Source organism: Zalophus californianus, chromosome 5, assembly GCF_009762305.2.
Source record: "Zalophus californianus isolate mZalCal1 chromosome 5, mZalCal1.pri.v2, whole genome shotgun sequence".
NCBI lineage: Eukaryota > Metazoa > Chordata > Mammalia > Carnivora > Otariidae > Zalophus > Zalophus californianus.
The window spans coordinates 113,720,644-113,743,715 of record NC_045599.1 but is presented as its reverse complement, the minus strand read 5'-3'; the positions used below and the strand labels follow the sequence as shown (position 1 = coordinate 113,743,715).

The window sequence follows — 23,072 nt, the reverse complement described above, 5'->3', positions numbered from 1 at the left end:
CTGCCTGTAAGTCTTTCATGTACTGAAGTCAGACTGTTGTAAATAAGCTAATAAACACAAATTTCACACTATGACATGCTACGGGTCTGGCTGCCAACCAACAGCTCAGTTTTACCAATGTCACTATCTATAGCTAGAGAGTCTCATTATATGTGCATTTAACTTCAGCACATTCAACTATGTGTTCTTGGTAGAGAAAGAGAGAGAAAGAGCTCACACAATTTAAGCAGAGCTGGCCATTATGCTTGCCATTCCCATCAATAAGCACCTGTCCCATGAGATAGGAGATGAATCCGCTGTTCCTGCAGCTGGTTCCAGGCCCTCAAGACCTTCCCCATTGTGAGTAATTCTCTGGACAGACTCTGATTTTCGTGTTTAAAGACACATATTTTAGATACGTCACAATCTCTAATTTTAGTCAACTGCTTTCCCTGTCCCACGATTAAAGAAACAGTGACTATCCCTAGACCAGAGGAGAAACTGGGTCTGTTGCACTTTTCCAGAGATAAGAAAAGCTTGTCCCTGCTCATTCCGATAACATGTGACTTGCACACCACACTTTCTTTTGGGAACTATCCCTGAGATACGAATACCGTGATGTCGGTCTATGATCCTGTAATTATCTGAACTTTAAATTGCATTCTGCTTTTATTACTGAATATAAACACGCAGGAATTGGAAAATAAAAAGTCCTACTACAACTAAGAAATATACATCTCAAACAAAGAAGGCAAAGATGGAAATCATTAGGCCTCCTGAAGTCAAATGTGAAGAAAAAGAACAAAATTTTTCAAAAGAATTAAATGTTAGCCCCGCATCCCCCAAACAATCAATTATTGGGGATTTTACAATTAACTTTCTGGAAAAGATTCTCCAGGTTGCATGCACATAAAATCATGATACAGACACATTTTTGGGGAGGAGGTCATGTTCAAACATCAGACTATCATTCTGAACCAGCTCTGCTGCCTACGGGGCAGGTGTATTCATTCTTACTCCCTCAGAGTTTGGTTCACGCCATCCGTATAAAAATGTAGAGCTCTACAGTGAATCTGGTCGCCGCTACCTGTCACTGTCTAGATTGTGAGCTCCCCGCAGGCAGGTTCTAAGCCTTACAAACCTCGGCGTCTGCAGGACCTCAGAGAGGGCCTGACTAAAAAGGAGCCCTCTGCAGAGACTAGAGCATGGGGGAACCAGTGAGTAGCCAGATCTATCACTCTGAGATTCATCGCTTCTAATGAACTAGGGAAGAAAGAAAGGTCCAATAGCCCTCAGGTCCTTGTGCCCAGCATGGAGCTCCGCTGTGCACATTGCTCTGCCCTTACCTATCCAGAGAAATGCAGCACAGGTGAAAAATCGATGCCGTCGTGAGCAGGACGTCTAGAGATGTCCGGACGAGGCAAAACATCTCCCCATAAATCCAGATGTCTTGAACCAGCTCGATGGCACCAAAGGGCATCACCAGCACCGAGACCAGAAGATCCACAAAGGCGAGAGATACAATGAAGTAATTGGTTTTTATCTTCCTGTGAGTGAAACGTGTAAGGGAGGAGGCAGGGGGGAGGAACAAAGGAAAAGGGGAGCGAAAGGAGCAGGAGAGAAAAAAGGAGGAGAGGAAAACAAAGAAAGAAGGGAGAGAGACAAAGGAAAAGAAAGTCAACTCTCCAGTGCGTTCTGCAAGACCCCCTTTCCCTTCCGCCACACGGCGTGCACGGTCCAGCCACCCCCGACTTCTCCAGACCCCCTTGCACCCAAATCCCTCCCATCTTCTTCCCTGAGGCCACACGGGCCTGATTTGAGCCCCCATGCATGGAACCCCTCCCTAGGGCCTCTACACAGGCTGTTCTCTCTCCCCATCCATCCTCCCCTTCAGGCCATGGTTTGGTTATTCTCAGGGGACCCTCCTAAAGGGCCCTCCTCACAAATGGTGTCAAATTCCACTGTTTTCCTCTCTGAGATTGATTACTGTGTGCCTCACATTTGTGACCCCGGTCAGAATTGTGCTTTTATACTTTCTTTGCATCATCCCTGGATTCGTGCATGCCTTGCTTAGAGGAAGGCCACAGATCAGGCAGAAATGCATCTTTTATGCCCCCTCATGGCCTGGTGGCTCTCGATCCAGGCTGAGCCTTAGAATCGCCTGGTGAATTTTTATATATATATGAATGCCCATGTCTCTCCCCAGATCAATTAGTTCAGAGACTTTGGGTGACTAACCTATCCATGCACCCCGCCCCCCCCCCAGGGTTTCAGATAAAATAGAGCACTCCTAGTTAAATCTCAATTTCAAATAAACAACGAATAACTATTCAGTAGTATGCTCCAAATACTATATGGGACATATTTATACTACACATCAGCAATTTCAAAAGATCTTCAGATGATTTTAATTGCAGCTGAGTTGAGACTCATGACGTGGAAAGAGCAGAAAACACAGGTTTAAATACTAGATCAGTCACTGGGCAGCCACCCCTTTTCTGAACCACTGATGAAGTGGGGGGGTTAGATTAGATATGTCCTCAACAATTGTATGTGTATATATAGTGATCACACCTATCACCAACCCTCCCCCACCCCAAAACCCGAAGTTGAACACAGGAAAAAGATGGGACAGAGATGCATGTAAGTGCTTACACTGGTTATGTTAGTCATGGGAAATTATGTGTGATTTTTCCCTGCTCTATTTCACAACATCATTTCCCTTTCATAATTACAATTATAAAGGAACTCATAGTTCAGGCCCCAGCTGTCCAGGGAGATCCTAGAGCTCTACACCGGTTTCCTCCTGAGGTCTCCTCCTGCTACTCACCTGAGCTGCCTGTCCCTGCACACAGCCACCATCACCAGCAGGTTCCCCAAGATGGCCATCAGGATAACCGCCGAGAGAAATGTGAGCAGCACGACCTTCTCCACTGACCCAAAACCCTCCTTGGAACTGGAAGACACACATGCACACAGGCACACGCAGATACACATACACATACACATACACAGAATTAAAGGAAACGCTGAGACACGGGAAAGAAAATCAATTTTTCCCCTCATTTATCTTCAGGAAGGTCACTTTAGCAACAGCAGCTGTAATACACATTTATTGTGCACCCAGTGTATGCCAATGTCCGTACCTGTTACTTTACACGTTATCCTAGTTAACTCCTACATAAGGAGGAGGAGGCTCAGAGAGGGGAATTAACTACTCTGAAACTGCACAGTTATTCTCCCTCAGAGAGCCTGTGACTTTGCTTCAGAGCACTTACCTCAGCTTGTGCTCAGAAATGTATTTGGTTGATTCCTGTTTTGTGCACTTCCCCAGCTAGGATGTAAGCTCCAGGAGGCAGAGACCTTGTCTGTTTTATCCACTCACTGATCAGTTCAGTTTCAATGCATCACTCACATTTGTCGGATGAAGGAAAGATGGTGTTGGACGAATGAATGACGACAGTAACTTGAACCAGGGTCTGCGTGAATAGAAGAGCCACCCTCTCTCCAGACCCCTATCCCTGCCCATGTGGAAGCTGCTGTGTACAGATGGGCTGTCCAAGGGAGAGGTCATGGCTTGAAGATTGTTCTAACAAAGTTGACCTGAATAAACAGATCTCAGATTCTGTGAAGTCCATCGCAAAGACAGCAGCCAATCGATATGCTCAGGGGCTCCTGTCACTGCCCTGGACCTTATTTCTTTTGGTGCCCAACATCCCAGCTCAAATCTGTGTCCTTGTCCATTTCGGCATCCGATTTGGTCCTATAAACCCTGCCCTCCTACTGCAAACTCATCATTTTGTTTTTAGTAATTTGGAAGCAAGCGTCCACATCAATGAAAGCATAAAATCTGAAGGTTATGAAGAAGCTATAGGAAAAAGTTTTATTTTTAATAGAGTAGTAATAAAATTCTCCTTCTTAGTGAAGTTTCAAAGGATCTCAAAACTCTCAGACCCAAACCCTGCATTACAATATGGAGAAACTGAGGCCCAGAGGGGAGAACTGAATTGGCAAAATATAGTAGAGTCTGGTCTGGGAACAGCTCCTTGTCCTATGAGCCCTCCACTGGAAACACAGGGTCCCAGGCAGCAAGAAAGAGCTGTCTTTACTGAGCTACTTCGACTGAAAACCAAGATGGCTGCTGGCCCCACCACGTTCTAGCTCTGGCCTCCTCCAAAATTCTTTCCCTCAGGTATGGAAGTCAAGACGCCAACTGGAACAAGGAACCAGTATTGCAGCGGTTGGAAAACCAACAAGTTCCTCCACTCTGCTGACAAGTGTTTTGACTGAATGAAGTTGTTATGGCTAAGGGTTCATGAAAAGAAATTCAACTTATGTTCATCCAAATCACTCTTCCACACCTAAATTCCAACTACCAACATGTTACAAATACTGGACAGGGGAAGATTTAACTCAGGAGGAAAAGGCTTCAATAGGGTGCTACGGCGACCCCAAACTAATTTGATCTTAGGCCATGTGGATGCAGGTAAAGTGTCTAACAAAGGAGGTGACAGTGGTTTTTCTCCTTGTCCTTCTCAGAGGCTCTGACTGAGAGAGCACTGCTGAAACATGTACCTCCCCCCAAAGCCGCTGTATTTGCTGTGCCTTCCTCCTGGGATGCTTCTTTAGTGGCTGGCTTCTTCTTGCCATTCAGGTCTCAGCTTAAGGTCAATCCCCATTTAATGTGCCACAGCCAACAAACATTGTGCATTTTCTTTATAGCATTTGTTCTCTGAAATGACTTCTGTTGTTGATTACTGCCTGTGTCCCACTCCCACAGAATGACTTTGGTTCTCTTTTTCACTGCAATTCCCAGATCCTAGCACAGTGTCTCATCTGCTATATGTGTGTACTGGTATGTGTAGTACATGGGAAGTACTCAATTATTTTCCAATTTACAAAGAAAGAAAGACAATGTATTCATAATGGTGAGGTTTATTCTTCAATGTCTTTGAAGACTGGCTGGAGGTACAAAGAAGATTTTGCCTAGAGACGAGAAGACCCACAGATAAGACACAAAAGCTATTTTTAACTAACTGAAGCACTGTCATTTGAAAATAAGAGTAGATTTATGCATTCATTCATTCAACACTATTTTCTGAGCACCTACTCTGCATTAGGCATTGTTGTACGTCTTATAGAAGCAGAGATAAGTGAAACAGAGAACAGTCAATGAATAGATAAATGAGAAACTGTGTCAAGTATCAGCTATCACTCTGGTAAAAAATCTGGGACGGAGAGGAGGGCAGGACTGCCAGCGGGGGATGAAGGGCTGGCTGCTTAATGGGAGTTGCCAGAGAAGGCACCGTGATGGGGTCATCACAACTGACGCCCTCTAGACTGGGGAACTAAGTGGGACCAGGGGTCAGGTTGGAAGCAGTGGTTCTCAACTTTGGTGACATAGCAAGACAAATACCCTATGATTTCACTCACATGTGGAATTTAAGAAACAAAACATAGGGGAAGGGAAGGAGAAAGAAAAAAAGGTAAAAATGGAGAGGGAGGCAAACCAGAAGAGACTCTTAACTCTAGGGAACAAACTGAGGGTTGCTGGAAGGGGAGGCAGGTGGGGAGATGGGGTAACTGGGTGATGGGCATTAAGGAGGGCGCTTGATGTAACGAGCACTGAATCACTAAATTCTACCTCTGAAACTAATAATACACTATATGCTAACTAAATTGAATTTAAATAAAACTTTTTTTTTAAAAATCACCTAAGAAGCCTTCACAAATGCTGATGTATGGGCTCCAATCTCTAAGACATTGATTTAATTGGTCTGGGTTTTGCAGCCTAAACATTGGAATTTTTAAAAGCTCTCAAGTTATTCTGATGTGCAACCAAGGTTGAGAGTCACTGCCAGAGAAAGGTAAGATTTAGTAACAAACAGTAAGAACTTTCTAACAACTAACTATGGTCCGCAGTAGCTTCCTGGCATTGTTTTGAACTCCTCAGCTTGGGACAGAAATGTTTAAGAATACCTGTTATACCACTTTGCACCCATTAAGATGGCTACTATAAAAATAAAACAAAACTGAAAAGTGACCAGTGTTGATAACCACATGGAGAAAGTGGAACCCTCGTGCATTCTGCTGGAAATGTAAAATTGTGTGGCCACCGTGGAAAACCATTTCTCAGAAGAAACTTTCTCAAAAGTGTCTCAAAAGACTAACCATAGAATGACCAGATGATCCAGTAATTCTAGTTCTAGGTATAACCCCCGAAGAATTGAAAGCAGGGGCATAAATAAATACTTGTATATCTACGTTTATAGCATATTATTCTTAATAGCCAAAAGGTAGAAATAACCCAAGTGTCCATCAATAGATAAATGGATAAACAAAACGTGGTAATACATATTATGGAATATTATTCAGCCATAAAAAGAAATGAAGTTCTGATACAAGCTACAACATGGATAAAACTTGAAAACAAAATGCTTAGTGAAATATGAAATAATCCAGACAAAAAGACAAATATTGTATGATTCCATTTATATGAAGAGCCTACAATATGCAAATTCACAGCAACAGAGAACAGAATAGTGGTTACCAGGGACTTGGGGGAGCAGGGAATGAGAAGTTATTTAGTGAGTACACAGTTTCTGTTAGGAAGAGGAAAAAGTTCTGGAGATGGATAGCGGTGATGGTTGGACACCATCGTGAATGTACTTACTGTCACTGAACCACATGTTTAAAATGGTTATTTTACATATTAATGGTAAATTTTATGTTATGTATATTTTATCACAATAAAAAATGGTTACATGGATGACCACATATCAGGATATTGTATGGGGCTCCTGTGTTGGAGGCAGGTTGAACTGGCTGATTTTTGGTTGTTTTCTTGTCTATAGACAATGATCTGAACATATTCTTAGAACATGGATTCTCCATCCACCACATCCTCACCATTAGAACCATCTCCCCTGTATTGCCTTTCCTCTTGTAGGAGAAAAAGCCAGATTCAGGAGATGTGGTGAACACTTCTGGCACCAGAGAATGTATATTTCAAATCAAAAGGCTATGTCAGGGTCAGAGAATCCCAAGTTCTGTGTTATGGTTCATTTGTGGCACGCCAATTAGGAACTAGAAATAGCTAAACTTTAAACTGTGAGTGACAAGCAAAATTTAAATCACGGAAGGAGCTTTTCTAATTAAACAGAACTGTCCACTGAACTAAATGTAAGTCCAGTAATGATAATTAAAATAAATCAGGAACCATTTCAGCAAAATCCATGTTAGATCCCTAGGTTACCTCTGACAGCCTCCAACCACTCCATCAACTGTGACCAGGCAGTCCTCATCTGGACAAAGAGCTGTCCACGCCACTAAACTGGTTCTCTGACAATTATGAGAAATTTTCCTTTCTATTCTTTTTTTAATATTCATTTATTTTAGAAGGGGGAGGAGAGGAGGGGCAGAGGGAGAGGGCAAAAAAAAAATCTCAAGTAGACTCTGCTGAGCGCAGAGCCCAACACAGGGCTCAATCTCACGACCCTGAGATGGTGACCTGAGCTGAAACCAAGAGTCAGACCCTTAACTGGCTGCGCCACTCAGGCACCCCTCCTTTCTCTTCATTTGCTTTTTTCAATTGTCTCTTGATCTGTTAAGAAATACCACAAACTTAAAAAAAAAAAAAAAAAAAGAAATACCACAAACTTGTTGGCTCTGTGTACCATTTTCTCTGCTCTTAATAGAAGAAAATGTTATGACAATAATTCTGGTTAAATTTCCACATATGTTAGTGTATGTGGAAATGGATTATAAATGACAAAGTATAATATAAATAAGTAATCATTGTTATTAATATCAGAAGCCCATACACGGACAATAGCTAAGGAAGTTTTAGGTTTGTTACATCATCCAGAACAATTGGTTTCAAGGTCACATACACACAGAATACACTTTCTCAGGAGTCAAGAACTCTTTTCTCTTTTTTTGCGCTGGCCATGTTAACAACAGTAACTTCAAAGAAGTCACTAGCCTTCTCCGAGCCTTAGTTTCTTCACGGATCAATTGAGAAAGTTAGATTAAATCTCTCATTTATCAAATATGTATTGATTGCCAACCATATGCCAAGCACTGGGATACAACAGTAAAGAAGGTGACCAAGACCCTCCCGTCATGGAGTTCAAACTATTAATGGACAAAGACAATAAGCAAGTGCATAGCTAAAGAAATACAATTGGTGATCAGTACTTCAAAGTGACACTCTCAAACTTTAATGTTCATGTGAATCTACAGGGGATCTTGTTAAAATGCAAATTCTGATTCTTTCGGCCTGGGATGGGGACTGGGGTTCTGCATTTCTCACAAGCACGTAGGCTCATGAAGAGCATCACGGATACCCATGATGCTGGTTCATGACTCACACACACTAGACAGTAAAACTATCAAGGGCATTGACAAGATAGTGGATAGAGAACAATTGAGTTAGAGGAAAACTCTAGATCATCAGGGAACATGGGACATGACATTTAGCTGAATTCTGATACATGCAAAGAATCCATGAGTTAGAGAAGCCAGGAGAAGAACAAGTGCAAAGGTCCTAGGACAGGAAAGACATTTTGTATTCACTATTGTAGGAAGGGAATGAGCAAGGAATAAAGAATCTGGGGTAAGTTCTGAAAAGTAGCCAGGAGCCAGATTCCTTGGGCTTTGTATGCACTGCTGAGAAGTTTATCTTCCATCAGACAATGATAGAGAATGCAATGAGGTGATTTAAGCAGAAAAGTGGCCCCGGGGATGCAAATGTGAGAGAAAGAGAGTAAGCCTGTCAGGGGCCCTTGCCCAAATTCAGGTAAGTGAGGGCAGTGGCTTGGAGTAGGGTTGTGGCCATGGGTGGAATAAAGCTTTATTTGGGAAGTCAAGGGATAGGTAAAAACAATAGATCCATGGGTGGCTAAGAAGAAGAAATGGAAGTTCCATTTCTGAATTGCTTATCTGGGTAATGAGATAGAAATTTCATGAGATGGGAAAAACATGTTGTGTGAGATACCTATACGATATTTAAGTGAAGTGGTGCCTGGCTGGCTCAGTCGGAAGAGCATACGACTCTTGATCTTGGAGCTCATGGGTTCAAGCCCTACATTGGGTGTACTAAAATTACTAAAAAAAAAAAAGGGGGGGTGTTTAAAAGACATTCAGGTAAAGATGTCAAAGATGCAATTAGATATGTGTGTCTAGAGTTCAGAAGGGATGGCTGGGAAAGAGATACACTTGGGATTTCCAGCGTTCTATGGGATTTAGATGCCGGGGGAGAGATGCAATCACCCAACAAGAGGGCCAGGGGCTTGATGAACTCTAATACTAAGCCATGCAGGAAAGAAGGAGGAACCAGCAGAGGAGAATGAGAAAAAATGCCCAAGGATATCTGAGGAACATCAGGTGAGTATGGTACTGTGGAAGCCGAGAGTGAAGAAAATGTCAAGAGGGATAGCTCCCCAGAAATACCATGGGACCACTTCTGGGACTGAGGAGAGACCAAGAGGCAGGGCACCCAGAGCAGTTCTTCTTTTTCTTTTTATGTATCAAATTGTGCCATAAAATTGTATCTGATGAGCGGGCTCCAGCCCTGGACCAATGATCTTTGGAGAGTGTCCTCCTCTTCCACTCCTGGTAAGTCCTGGTCACATGAGAAACATCTTTCCCAAAAGCACATCCACACGGGATCCCAGGCAGTTCAAAATCCTCCCTATCCAAGGCTTCCTTCCCCCATCCTGTTCACCACTGCATGGTCCTCCGAAAGAACTGCAGGTAAATTAGAGAAGACAGTATTTATTTTCTTGCCAATCAACAGTCTGCACAAAGGATGCCAAGTTACTCTGACTTAAAAGAGAGACCCTGACTAAAATTGGGATTGTTTTTCTAGTGTGGATTTTACTAACCTTAAATGTAAGGTCCCTGTTGTTTTCAATAAAGATAGAAGATTAGGTATTGGGGCGCTTGGGTGGCTCAGTTGTTAAGCGTCTGCCTTCGGCTCAGGTCATGATCTCAGGGTCCTGGGATCGAGCCCCACATCAGGCTCCTTTCTCAGCAGGGAAGCCTGCTTCTCCCTCTCCCAATCCCCCTGCTTGTGTTCCCTCTCTTGCTGTGTCTCTCTCTGTCAAATAAATGAATAAAATCTTAAAAAAAAAAAAAAAAGATCGGGTATTGACCAAGGCGGCCTTAACTTTCTACTCAGCTTGACTAGACTTTAGACAGACTTCTCCTTACTCTAGGTTCTGGCCTCCCTTTTCTTAGAGTATTTGCCTTATTTTTTTAAATTTGAAATACAGTTGACATACAACATTATATTAGTCTTAGGTGTACCACATAGTGATTCAACATTTATGTACATTACGAAATGCTCACCACCATAAATGTCATTACAATCTGTTACTATACAAAATTATTGCAATATTATTGACTATATTCCTTATGCTGCACTTTGCATCTCTGCAACTTATTTATTTTTTAATTGGAATTTTGTGCCTCTTAAACCTCTTCACTTATTTCACCCACTCCCCTCACCCCTGCTCTGGCAACCACCAGTTTGTTCTCTGTACTTAGGAGTCTGCTTCTGATTTGGTTTTTTTGTTCATTTATTTTGTATTTCAGATTCCACATACAAATCATATGGTGTTTGTCTTTCTCTGTCTGACTTATTTCACTAGCATAATACCCTCTAGGTCCATCCATGTTGTCACAAATGGCAATATTTCATTCTTTTTTCTGGCCGAGTAATATTCCATGGTGTGTGTGTATATATACATATGCCACATCTTCTTTGTCCATTCACCTATCCACGGACACAGGTTGTTTCCGTATATTGGCTATTGTAAGTAAGGGTGCAATCAACATAGAGGTACATGTATCTTTTCAAATTAGTGTGTTCATTTTCTTTGGGTAATACCCAGAAGTGAAATTACTGGATCCTATGGTAGTTCTACAAGGACCCTCCATACTGTTTTTCGCATAGTGGCTGCACCAATTTACATTCCCACCTGAGAGAGGGCACAAGGGTTCCCTTTTCTCTACAAGCTCACCAGCACTTGTTATTTCTTGTCTTTTTGATGCCAGCCATTCTGACAGGTATGATCTTAGAGCATTACTTTAGAAAACTTGTAATTGTAAATTCTTTCTCTGGCCCTTTGGGATAGAAATATTTTTAAAAACCTTTTTCCAGTTTTACAAGCTAAAACTACCTATTTTATTATTTTATTTTATTTTATTTTATTTTATTTTATTTTATTTTATTTATTTTATTTTATTCTATTTTATTTTATTACATTATGTTAGTCACCATACAGTATTGTCTTTCTCACGGACCTAGCAGCCATCCCTTTGAAATGTTACCGTTAAGGAAGACAGAGCCCCACCTCTCCCAGTTTCTGTGGGAGGGTAGGAGCCTAACTTCCACAGACACATTGCTCTGAACTGTAAAACTACCTCCTGTTTCCTTGGGGAAGGCCAAATAGCAAACACAAATGGCCTGTGAGCCCCACCCCGACTCCATTCCTGTAAAACCTCTCCTGTCTTTTGTTTCAGTGAAATTGAGTTCCGACTGCATTCTGGTTTCTCTCCCTAATAGTAACAGCCTTGAAAAAGTCATCCTTATCTGTTTAATTTTGTCCAGTGCAATTTTGGCTTTGACAGTATACATCACTTTTACAACTAATTATGTCGCGTGTGTATTGTCTTCATTACCTTTATTAGTTGCCACGAGCAAAACCCATGATAGTTGGAGTCCATACATGGGGCTTAAGCTCAGATAATGTTTGTGTTGGTGATATTTCTTATGTAAATTAATTTTTAAATGCCTTTTTAGGTAAAGCAGAAATAGTAGAGCCCATGGGTATGTTAACTGTTTTCCTCTATACCAATAACTTCAGAAATATTGTAACTGTAACCTTTTTAAAGCATACCCCATTTCTTGTAAATATATGCACTTGTTTTCTGGGTTTCTTGAGAGCCTAATGTACAAACAATGGCCAGACCCTATATAACAATAAAACTCTGACAGATAATGTCTGCCGCAACCAGCCCAGAAAGGTCAGGCCTTATTCAATGATGGCCAACCTCTGTATGTTTTCCCTCAAGACCAACCACAGAAAGACCAATACGCCCCCCAAGCAAACACGAGAGGCTCCCCTTCTTGTTAGCTCACCTCTTGCTTCCCTGTGCCAACAACTTCCAATCAGAGAGCCGCTAAAGCCCTGCTGTTTTCACTATAAGCTTTTTATTTATTTATTATTTTAAAAAATTTTATTATGTTATGTTAGTCACCATACAGTACATCATTAGTTTTTTATGTAGTGTTCCCTGATTTTCCTTGTTTGCGTATAACAGCCAGTACTATAAGCTTTTCTACTCTCGTGCCTGACTCTGAGTCTTTGCAAACTACAAGTGATGATGGCTGGGCCCCTAGCGCCCATGCTGTAGCCTCTGTGGAATGTCCCTGTTCCCATTAATGTGGTCTTCATTTATTCCCACGTTCTAGATATGTCCTAGGTGTTCCACATACTTGGAATCCTATTATTTTCAAATATTCTGGGGGAGTATTTCTTATTTGCTTTACATTACTTTGGGATCTTAATGGTAAGTTTTCAGGTCTTCCAGCTAGCTTTTTTTTTAAGTATTTTTTTCCTTAGAAAACCTTTTTTACAGAAAGACTAAATATGATAATTCATATAAAACTGTTCCATCATAAGAGCATCAGAGCATGGTGCTCCAAAATCACCAGGGAGTAGCAAAGCTTAGTTCAAACACAGATTGCTGGGTCCACCTACACAATTTCTAATTCAGTACAGATGGAATGGGGTCCCAAATCTGCATTTCTAACAAGTTTCTGGGTGATGCTGATGCTGCGGGTCTGGGGACCACACTTTGGAGACCACCGACCTAGAGCACTGAAACAGGATGTCCTTTACCCCGCCCTCATTTCTCCACAGCAAGTTACTTTGTTTTGCCCCTAGGTGTGGAACTTCCTACTTGGAAGTGGAGAAATTCTGACATTGATTTATTGAGCACTTACTATATGGCAAACAATGCACTAAGGAGGTTTTCGATGCTGCCTCATTTCATCCTCACAATTACCATGTAATCTGGTATCGTGACGTCCTTTGTTGGAAGAGACTGGACCTCAGTGTGGTTGGGAAACTTAAGATCCTACAGCTATCAAGTGGTGCATGGGGGACTTAAACCTATACACTCTTGATTGCAAGCCCAGTGTTTTTGTCTACAAACTTAATATCCAACATGATGATGACTGCTAATATGCCTTGTGAAAATATGCTGGCTCTAGAAAATGGTAGGGATAAAAAATCTTTCCAGGAAGATTATGCAAAATGGAGTTCCTATGCAATTCTAAAAAATCCCCTCCTTTTGGTTGTTTTTGAAGACCCTACAGAGGAGAGTGGAGGGTGGTGGTGGTGGTTGATGCATAGCTGATGAAGGTCAGGTATTTTTCAAATGCAAACTTGTGGAGGAAAATTCAAGTGGCAAGCTTTTAATAGGCTCTTCGAGGTCCTCAACGATCACACATATGGGGCATGAGAAAAACTTCAAAGCCCTAAGAGGCTCTGTCTGGAGAGAGTATAATGGGAGTTCAAAGCTGCAAGGAATACAAAGGCTATCAGGATCAAAGACACTGTGTTCCCAGGCCATGCCTGAATGCAAAGCCAAGCCAGGACTGACGTGATGAGGGGAAACCTACATTTGGGAAGATTCTCACTGCTGCACAGCGTGGTAACTATGGGGGCTTCCATTCTTTGTGGAAATAAAATGCTAAATGACAGTGCCAGTAAATTATACCTGAGAGGAGAGTCTCACTTCAAGAAAATCCATCCTTCCAAAATTGGAAACTGAGAAAACAGCTTAAGAGATAATTTCTTTTTCTTTACAATATATTTTTTATCTATGTGCAAATTCAGTGTAAGGTCTCTGGTCTGTTTTGCAAACATCTCTTTGCCCACAGTTGCTGAGGGTCCTTGATGCCCGTCAGGTCCAGAAATGTGTTCCTTTGGAAGAAGACAAGTGGCATGTGTTCAGTATTTGGCTGATCATTCCCTTGAAATTATTCTTGTGGTTATAAGAAATCCAGCCCAGGGGAGAAAAAAAAAAATGTGGGCCACATGAGGCCCCTCCCCCGTAGTCAATCATTTACCCCAGGATAAGGGCTCAAGGAAAGGCGGAATTTCCCATACTCTGATAACAACCTGTTCCCCACCCTTCTGTTAATAGTTGGTCCCCTGTCACTGGGCCCAGCTGCTAATGGAGTCAACTCTGCATATTTTGCCAGGTCCAGGCTGGCTGTTGCTAAGTATTCTGATTTCTTGCCTCACCTCTGCTCTGACAGTGTAAAACTTTTCTGCTCAAGATGAAAGAAGAAACTGCTTGGGGTTGCTCTATTACGAGGACAGCCAAACCATGGCCGGTGGGCCAAATCCAGCCCGCTGCCTGTGTTCGTAAATGAAATTTCATTGGAACACTGTCACCCTCAATCCCTGATGTATTTTCTATGGCTGCTTCCCACGATAAAGGCAGAGTTGAGGAAGTATGACGGAGACTGTGTGGACTGCAGAAGCTGAAATGAGTTATTCTGATCCTTTCTGAAATGAGTTTGGTGATCCCTGCTCTTCTGGAACCCACAATGAGTTTGGCCTAAAGAAGAAAATGAGATGGAGACCCTCGGATCTATGAGAACCTATTAAAAGAAATCTATGTCACTTAGGAGTCATTCATTCCTCTGGATTTTTTCACTAAGTGAAAAGACGCATCATTCCACTTGACCACACCAGAAACCAGGCATCTGACTCCATTTCTCCTCCTTTACCTAAGTCACTACCTACTTTGAGTAGCTCTTAAAACTCTTCACTCCTCTCCAGTCTACCGTCAATACCTTAATGAAGGCCCTTCTGTTATCTTTGCAGGGACTACTGTAGCTACTCATGTCCCACTACCTACTGTGTCTTCACTTAGTGGTCTACCATTGAACTCTCACCTCACCTGGGTGATGGCAAAGGCTTCCCAACTGGTGTTCCTGCTTCCACTCTTTTCTATACACAATCCACTCTTCACCCAGTAGACAGAGTGAGCTTTGTAAAATGTTTCGGTTGGAACATGTCACTTCCCTAACCACCGCCCTTGAGATGGCTTTCATGACACTCACAGTAATACCCAGAACCCTTACCATGGCCTACATGGCTCCACAAAGCTGGCTCTTGGCCATGTTATGATCACCAACTTTACCACATTCTCCTTTTTCATGCTGCTCCAGCTATAAAGGCTTCCTCATTATTCCCAGAAGGAGCCAAGCAGGCTCCCCCCTCAGGGTCTCTCATTTGCCGCTGCCTCCATCTGGATCTCTCTAACCCAAGGGATCAAAATTACTCACTTCCTCATTCAAGTCTCTGCTCAGATTCACCTCTGAAAAGATGGCTTTCCTGACCACTAGATTTAACACAGGACCTCTCCTCTCACTCTCTGTTCCCCTCTCCTGCATGATTGATCTTCATCACTGTTAGTTACTAAGCCCCTCTACATGCCAGAATGTCTTGAATGTAATCCCACTGAGGGCAAACTTGGTCTGTTATGTTCACTGATGGTATTTCTCGCCCCTAAAACAGTGCCTGGCACATACAAGTACTCAAAAAGATGAAGGAATAAATGAACAATTGGATGAATAAATGAATGAGTCACCTTTTAATTGGTCATCTGCCTTGACTCTTCCTCTTCCCAACCATTAGCAGCACTGAAGTTAAAATGTGTCACTTTGTTTATTCCAGAAGGAACTAACTCACGTCCCCCTATTTGTCCAAAATCTTGTAATGCCCCCCCGCCATTGCAATGTTGGTAAAATACCAAATTTGACCTGATTTAACCTGGGTCCTACTTAGTTTTCCATCTCTATTTCTGACACTATTCCATAACCAGATATACCACAGAGAAATGCCCAAATCCCCACTCAAGGAGGTGGGACACACTTACTGCTCCCATTTCTCTCCCTCTCCTTCTTTCCCTGGCAAGCCCTTGCATGTCCTTTGGGGCTCAGTTAAACATCTTCTTCTCTGGGGAGCTCCAAGAACTTCCTCTTATATGTTTTACAGCACCTATAATTACATATTATAGCTTTTAGCACACTATATTTTGATTATTCACTTAAATATACGTGTCACCTCAACCATACTGTCTTATTCACTTTGGTATCTGCAGTGCCTAGCACAACAAATACATATTAAACAAGTAAAAAAAAATGTGTAAGTTAACCCATGCCTGAAAGATGCTCAAGCCCTAGCAATCAACATAAAAATGTGTTTTGTTTTGTTTTGTTTTTCTTTCTTCAACTCAGTATTTCTACTTAAGCTATATCTAAACTGTTGTCTGAGTCAGGTGTCCTAGGGCCACCAATCACCTCTTTGAGTTACAACTTATATAATTGTTGATGCCAGAGGCAGACCAATAGTTAACTAGTTTCCATAGAGAATATCAGAAGCCTTTCCCAGGTACTCTGAAGGCTGACAATGCTTTTAAATCTATTTTCTAGTCATCCCCTGGGCACTGGAGTTGTTGTGAGGATTAATTAAGGAAATACATGTAAAACACTCAGGATATTGCCCGGCATATACTACATGCTCAATAAATGCTAGCTATTATTATTCATCTTTTCTGTTTATTTCAAATATACATACATGACATTCACATGCATCTTGGTCCTCTAACTCATAGCATAGCCAGACACACAGCCTGGTCGATGACTGATCATTATGACAGCATCTTGTAATTTGGCTGGGGGGTTGTTGAAATAACAACTAAAAATATAGTCCAGAGAAAAGAGATAATGAGTAAGAATACACTGGAATTTTTCCAGACACAGCTAGGAGAAAAGCAAATATGACAGAGCAGAGAATGAAGAAAATGTGCTGAAAGTGGGGATGGAGTTTGGAAGGTGGTGTGCAAATGTAAGAATTGGGGGGCCTATCGAGCTGCCACAAGCTTAAGAGGAGTGAAGGGTATCTAATATCTTGATGGGGCACAGAGTTTTGAAGAGAAAGACTCCGCATTCCAGTTTACCAGCATGTGCACACCCACTCACACTTACACACCCTGTAAGGTACAGAGTCTGTAAGAGCAGGCTGGGGAGTGACGGGAATAGGTGAAGGCAGGCAGAGAGTAATTGCGGGGTCACCTGGATTCTCTACCTGCATGCTAGCAGACATCCCTAGAACAGAATCATATAAAGTAAGCTCACTTAAAGATGACCGCTTGGCATTCCAACCTGGTAAACCTAAAAACTGTACTACAGTCCGTAAATGTGTGTCCAGACTATGCACATAACAAATGTAGAAATAGCCTTAAAAATTCATGCTCCAATAATTCCACTTCTAAAAATTCATCCTAAAAAAATACACTATTAGAGCTGTTCTTTTTTTTTTTTAAAGATTTTATTTATTTATTTGACAGAGAGACACAGCAAGAGAGGGAACACAAGCAGGGAGAGTGGGAGAGGGAGAAGCAGGCTTCCTGCGGAGCAGGGAGCCCGATGTGGGGTTCGATCCCAGGACGCTGGGACCATGACCTGAGCCGAAGGCAGATGCTTAACAACTGAGCCACCCAGGTGCCCCTATTAGAGATGTTCTTAAAGACTTTGATATATCATGGGGGCGCCTGGGTGGCTCAGTTGGTTAAGCATCTGACTCTTGGTTTCGGCTCAGGTCATGATCTCAGGGTTGTGAGATAGAGTCCAGCATCAGGCTCCACGCTCAGTGTGGAGTCTGCTTGAGATTCTCTGCCTCTCCCTTTCCCTCTGCTCCTCCTCCCATTTCTCTCTCTCTCTCCAATAAATAAATGAGATCTTTAAAAAAAAAAAAGGAAGACTTGGTACATTATGACTCACAATCATATTGCTTATAATTGGAAACATTGGAAACAACCTAAATGTCTAACTTTGGGTATCAGTTACAAAAACAATCTCTTATTTATTTAATATTTACACAGCCATTATAATCCAGGTTTGAAAAGAATATTTAACAACAGGGGAAAGTTCTCATAAATATTGTTCAATGCTAAAAGCAGGTTTGACACAGTAAAGTACAAGTTCAGTTTTCTATAAAAATGTTGTTTTACATATGGGTCCAGAAAAATATCAATTGAGAGATTAACTTTTGACTCTTTTCTTAAAATCACACACACACAAAAAGACTAGAAGCAATGAGTGGTTATCTTCCTCCTCTATCCCAGTAAGATAACTAAAATTTGTGTTTTATCAACAATGTTGGTTATGGGTTTTTCAAGTTGCAGGGCTGAAGGCAGAAGTTTCTGGCACCAGAGCATAACCACCGGACCTAAAGGCAGAAACAGCCAATTAAGGAAGGAGGGAGGTTTCAAGAGCTATGACATGAAGAAGCCAGAGGTTTACAGACTCCAAAACCAGGACTCACAGACACCAACCACTAAGATCGGAGACCCCGGGGTCAAGGTTGACATAGCAGCAGCAGATCCCTTCCAGGTACCCAGTAGAGGTGGCCAGCTATTCCGGCAGTGGTGACCACAGCAGACTGGAATGCAAAAGGCCCAGCTTGGTCCAGAGAGAAGAAGAGGTACACAAAATATCTGAGATTGAATTTCCCCTTGAGATCCATCTTGAAGGGTTCATTAAATTCAGAGATTAAAAGAAATGGGGCATTTCTTACAGCTGAATTTTGTAGAGTAAAATCCAAATGCAAGCCTGGTAAGTATATGTATAACACAAACACATAACCTACATACTTACATATACACACATAGGTACAGGTAAATGATTCATATATAGTACCTAATATTTACATCTGTAATAATTTATAGATTATATTACATATAACCCATCTATTGAAATTATATATACACATAACAGTTATCTCTAGATAATGACACTCCAGAAAACTTGAATTACTTCTTTATACTTTTCTACCACTTCCAGTTTTACACATCAAATGTGTAATGTATCCCTAGTGCACAAAACTTATTTTTCTCAAAACACAGTGCCTATATCTAGCTCTGCTCCTAAAATCGCCTTGATTAGTATATTGCTTGGGCAAGTATTGTTTATGCAGCCAGTTATTCAACTTACTGATTGGTGTGCTTAATTTCAAAAGACTTATTAGTTGCAAATGTAGTTTTAAGCTGTGGAGCTTACTTAAAGGAATCGGTTCTCTCTTAGTGTTTGTCCATCCACCTGAAGCTGCTATAAAGAAAGAATGCCAATACTTTTTCCAAATTTTCCTCCCCTCTTCCATGGATGTTTGGGTGTCTCCAATTTCCTCTGGAATCTCACCACTTCCCATCAGTGGCACCATTAATATTAGTCTAAATCACTATCATCTCCAACTTAGTCTCTTTCAAAAAACCCTGGTCTTTGATTCCCAGCCCCTATGGCCTATTTTTAACATACAAGCCAGAGTTTTTGCCCTGAAACTTAAGCAGACAGTGTGTGCTCCCTACCCCATATTCGTCAATGGCTTCCCAGCTCATGAAGAATACCTGAAGTTTCTACCATGACCACCTCGTAAGAGCCTTCTCACTATTTCTTCAGTATGTCAAGTGCACTCTGACCTTCGCACCTGTCGTGTTTTTCCCCAGAAACATCCCCAGACAACCACTGGGTTGTCCTCCTGGCCTTCAGTTAGGTCTCTACTCAAAGCAACCTCATCAAAGAGGGCCTTCCTGACCATCCTAACTGAAACATGCACCAGCATCTCAGATTCCTTCCACTGCTTTATTTTCCTTCAGGGCATTTATCTAACATATTGTATGTTCCTTTGGTTTTGGGGTGTCTATTGACGGTTTCCCTGTCAACAAATTGTAAGCACCGTGAAAGTGGAGATTTTGTCTGTTTTCTAGGCACACAGTAGGTGCAGCAGTCCCCTCTTGCCCATGGTTTCATTTTCTGTGGTTTTGGCTACCTGCAGGCAACTGCACTTGGAACAGATGATCCTCCTGCTGACAAACCGCCCAATGTCAACAGTAGCTAGCGCGACGTCACAATCCTCCATCATTCCCCGGACTCCATCCCATCACAAAGGAATTTTCTTATCTCACATCATCACAAGGAGGGGGAATGCAGTAGAGTAAGATATTCTGAGAAACCACATTCACATAACTTTTATTACAGTAGATTGTTGTAATTGTTCTATTTTATTTTTACTTCTTGTTGTTAATCTCTTACTGTGCCTAATGTATAAGTTAAACTTTATCATAGGTATGTACCTATAGGAAAAAACATAGTACAGATAGGGTTTGGTACTATCCGCGATGCCAGACATCCACTGGGGGTCTTCAAATGCATCCCCCGTGGGTAAGGGAGGATTACTGTACTCAACAAATACAGGTTGTTAGGAAAATGTCATTTAAAACGTTGAGGGATAATTTTCTCCCATCAGAGTGGGAGAACACTTAAGTTTGCAATCATTTGAGTTCGTAAGGATGTGCCAAAAGGGCACTCACAGGACTAGTGGAGGGAAGATACAATGGCAAAGTTCTGTGGATGCTACTTTGGCAAAATCTTTGAAAATTCTGAATGCACATTCTTCATATACCTATTCTAGGGAAATGCCTGAACACTTGCTTAGGTGTAGAAGGACATGTGTCGCTGTATTGTTTGTTAAGAATGAACACTTGGGGCGCCTGGGTGGTGCAGTCGGTTGAGCGTCTGACTCTTGGTTTCAGCTCAGGTTGTGATCTCAGGGTCATGGGATCGTGCCCCAGGTCAGGCTCTGCGCTCAGTGTGGAGTCAGCTTAAGATTCTCTCTCTCCCTCTGCCCCTCATGCTCATGCTCTCCCTCTAAAATAAATAAATAAACTTTTTTTTTTAAAGAATGAACACTTGAAAATAGTATAAATGTCCACCATTCCAGGAATGATTAATTCAATCACAGTACTTTGACACCCTTAAATATTAAGCAGGCGTAAAAAAGAATATGAAGGAATCCACATACATGCAATGAAAAGTATGAAGACATGCCTTGGTTTGATAAACAATGAAACCAGGGCAGGGACTGTGGGGTAGGGGCAGGAAGAGGTAGCTATTTTATTAGGGGATTTTGATTGTATTTTATACCTTAAGGTGGGTCACAGGCACACAGATGTTCTTTCATTTTTTTCAGTAGCTTTTGCTATATTTGAGATATTTTATTTTTTAAAATGAAAAACATATATAAACAATAAAATCATAAATAAAATAATGAAATAATATCTACCAGACACATGGTTAAATGAAAAAATCATAGACCAATACACATGATACCATAAGAGTCTGAAGGAAAATAAAAACAGGGAGAGAAGGAGAGATATGTATAGATATATGTAAATTCAGAGATTACGGTCATTAGATTGTACAACCAACAGTTAATCATAAATATTTTGGGGGTGCCTGGGTGGCTCAGTCGGTTAAGTGTCTGATTCTTGATTTCAGGCCAGGTCATGACCTCAGGGTCATGGGATTGAGCCTCATGTCAGGCTCTGCACTGGGAGTGAAGCCTGCTGGGATTCTCTCCCTCCGACCCACCCCCCCAAAAAATAAATTAAAAAAAAAAATAAATATTTTGGGCAGGGAGGTGGAGGGTACTGGAAGACTTTTCTATTTGGGGCATTATTGGAATTTTAAACTACAAGAATATGTTTATGTTTTACTTGTTCAACTGAAGAATAAGGAAGTACTACCCTCTCTCCTGTGAATCCCATCTTCTTTTGCACTTCTAGCAAACTCACAACTTTGTCACTTCACACTAGGTTAAGGGGCTGTTCCTGCCAAACAGGTCATACATGAGAGCGTGAATTTCTCTAAGCGGTTGGGCGCGAGCTCTGTTCTAACTAGAAAACAAATAAACTCACTGACTCGTCGATGCCTCGCCAAGGAATGTCAGCTTAGCTATAGGCTTATGTTGGTTCACTTGTTCATTCAACCAACCCTCTGTCTACTCAGCCACTTGTATATGCACTCAACAGAATATTTGAGGGTCTCCTCTATTTTAGTCACTGAGAAGAGAAAGGAGGCATGGCTCCTTCCCTGACGGAGCTCAGAAGCTATTGGAATAGACATGAATCCAGTTTTTAAGTACATGTATGTAAAATTAGAGCTGTTGTGGACGCTACAAGAAGAGGTACACACAGCGGTGTTGACCCTGGTGGGAGATCAGAAAACACCCTCCTGAGGGAGTGATAACTGAGCTGTGATTTGAAGAAGGAACAGAAGTTGACTGAAAAAAGGCAAGGAATGTCAGGGCCCTGGGTTGGAAGTGCAGCAGTGAGAATGACATAGTTTCCCCCAGCAGCTGAAGGAAGACCAATGTAACAGGAAGGCAAGGAGCCAGAGAGGCACCATCAGATGAGGCCAACAGGGGCAGATTGGGAGGGGACTGGACGCTGGGCTAAGTACTTAGGTCTTCATCATGACTTCACTGGGGAGTCACAAGCTGTTTTTAGATGGTTGGCACTGGGGGTGACCTGATCAGAGTTGAATTTTGACATGTCTGAAGTGCAGAAGGACAACTATAGTTTGGGAGGCTTTTTTGTTTGTTTGTTGTTTGTTTGTTTTTGAGGATGGCCTTTGGCTGTAATAATTGAAGAGGCTCTTCCTTGCAGGTACATCAGTCAACTTATCTAGAATGTGGTTCTTAATAAAAGAGGTGCTACCCCATAGATGATGTTTGAGAGATTTGTGGGGCATTAGGTTGTGGTTATGATTGAGGAGCACTAGACGGGAAGAAGGGATGACATTACAATATGAGAGAAAATCTCTCACTAAAAAAAAAAAAAAATCACTCCACATTTTCCATGATTTTAGAATGTCCTACCAGTCATTTGTGTAAGTGAAAATTTTGTTTATAATTACCTAATCTAGAACCTAACTCCTTTTCCATATAAACACAAATAAATTTTTCATGTTAATTTATACACACTCAATGAAGGGAAGATTACGCTTTCATTTTGTTCAGAAAAAGTATTCTCTACATGTCACCAACAGCAACGTCACTCAACCAGCACAACAGGCCTAGACGTCGTTGGTAGTTGTTGCATTCGTGGGGATTTAACACACAAGTGCAAGTGTCTCACCGCTTTATTCTATTTTCTACTGTAAA

The 23,072-nt window shown here is 41.7% G+C and overlaps 1 protein-coding gene across 5 annotated transcripts in view; it reads right to left on the bottom strand.

Moving 5' to 3' along the window:
- Positions 1-23,072, bottom strand: part of HTR4 (5-hydroxytryptamine receptor 4) — a 178,608-nt gene that overhangs the window by 77,462 nt on the left and 78,074 nt on the right. For all 5 annotated transcript variants that reach the window (XM_027607103.2, XM_027607106.2, XM_027607104.2 and 2 more), the window contains 2 exons: positions 2,810-2,935; positions 1,326-1,526 (listed from right to left, as the gene is read on the bottom strand). In XM_027607103.2, the coding sequence (XP_027462904.1) occupies positions 1,326-1,526; positions 2,810-2,935 (327 nt within the window). The remainder of the gene's footprint in view (positions 1-1,325; positions 1,527-2,809; positions 2,936-23,072) is intronic.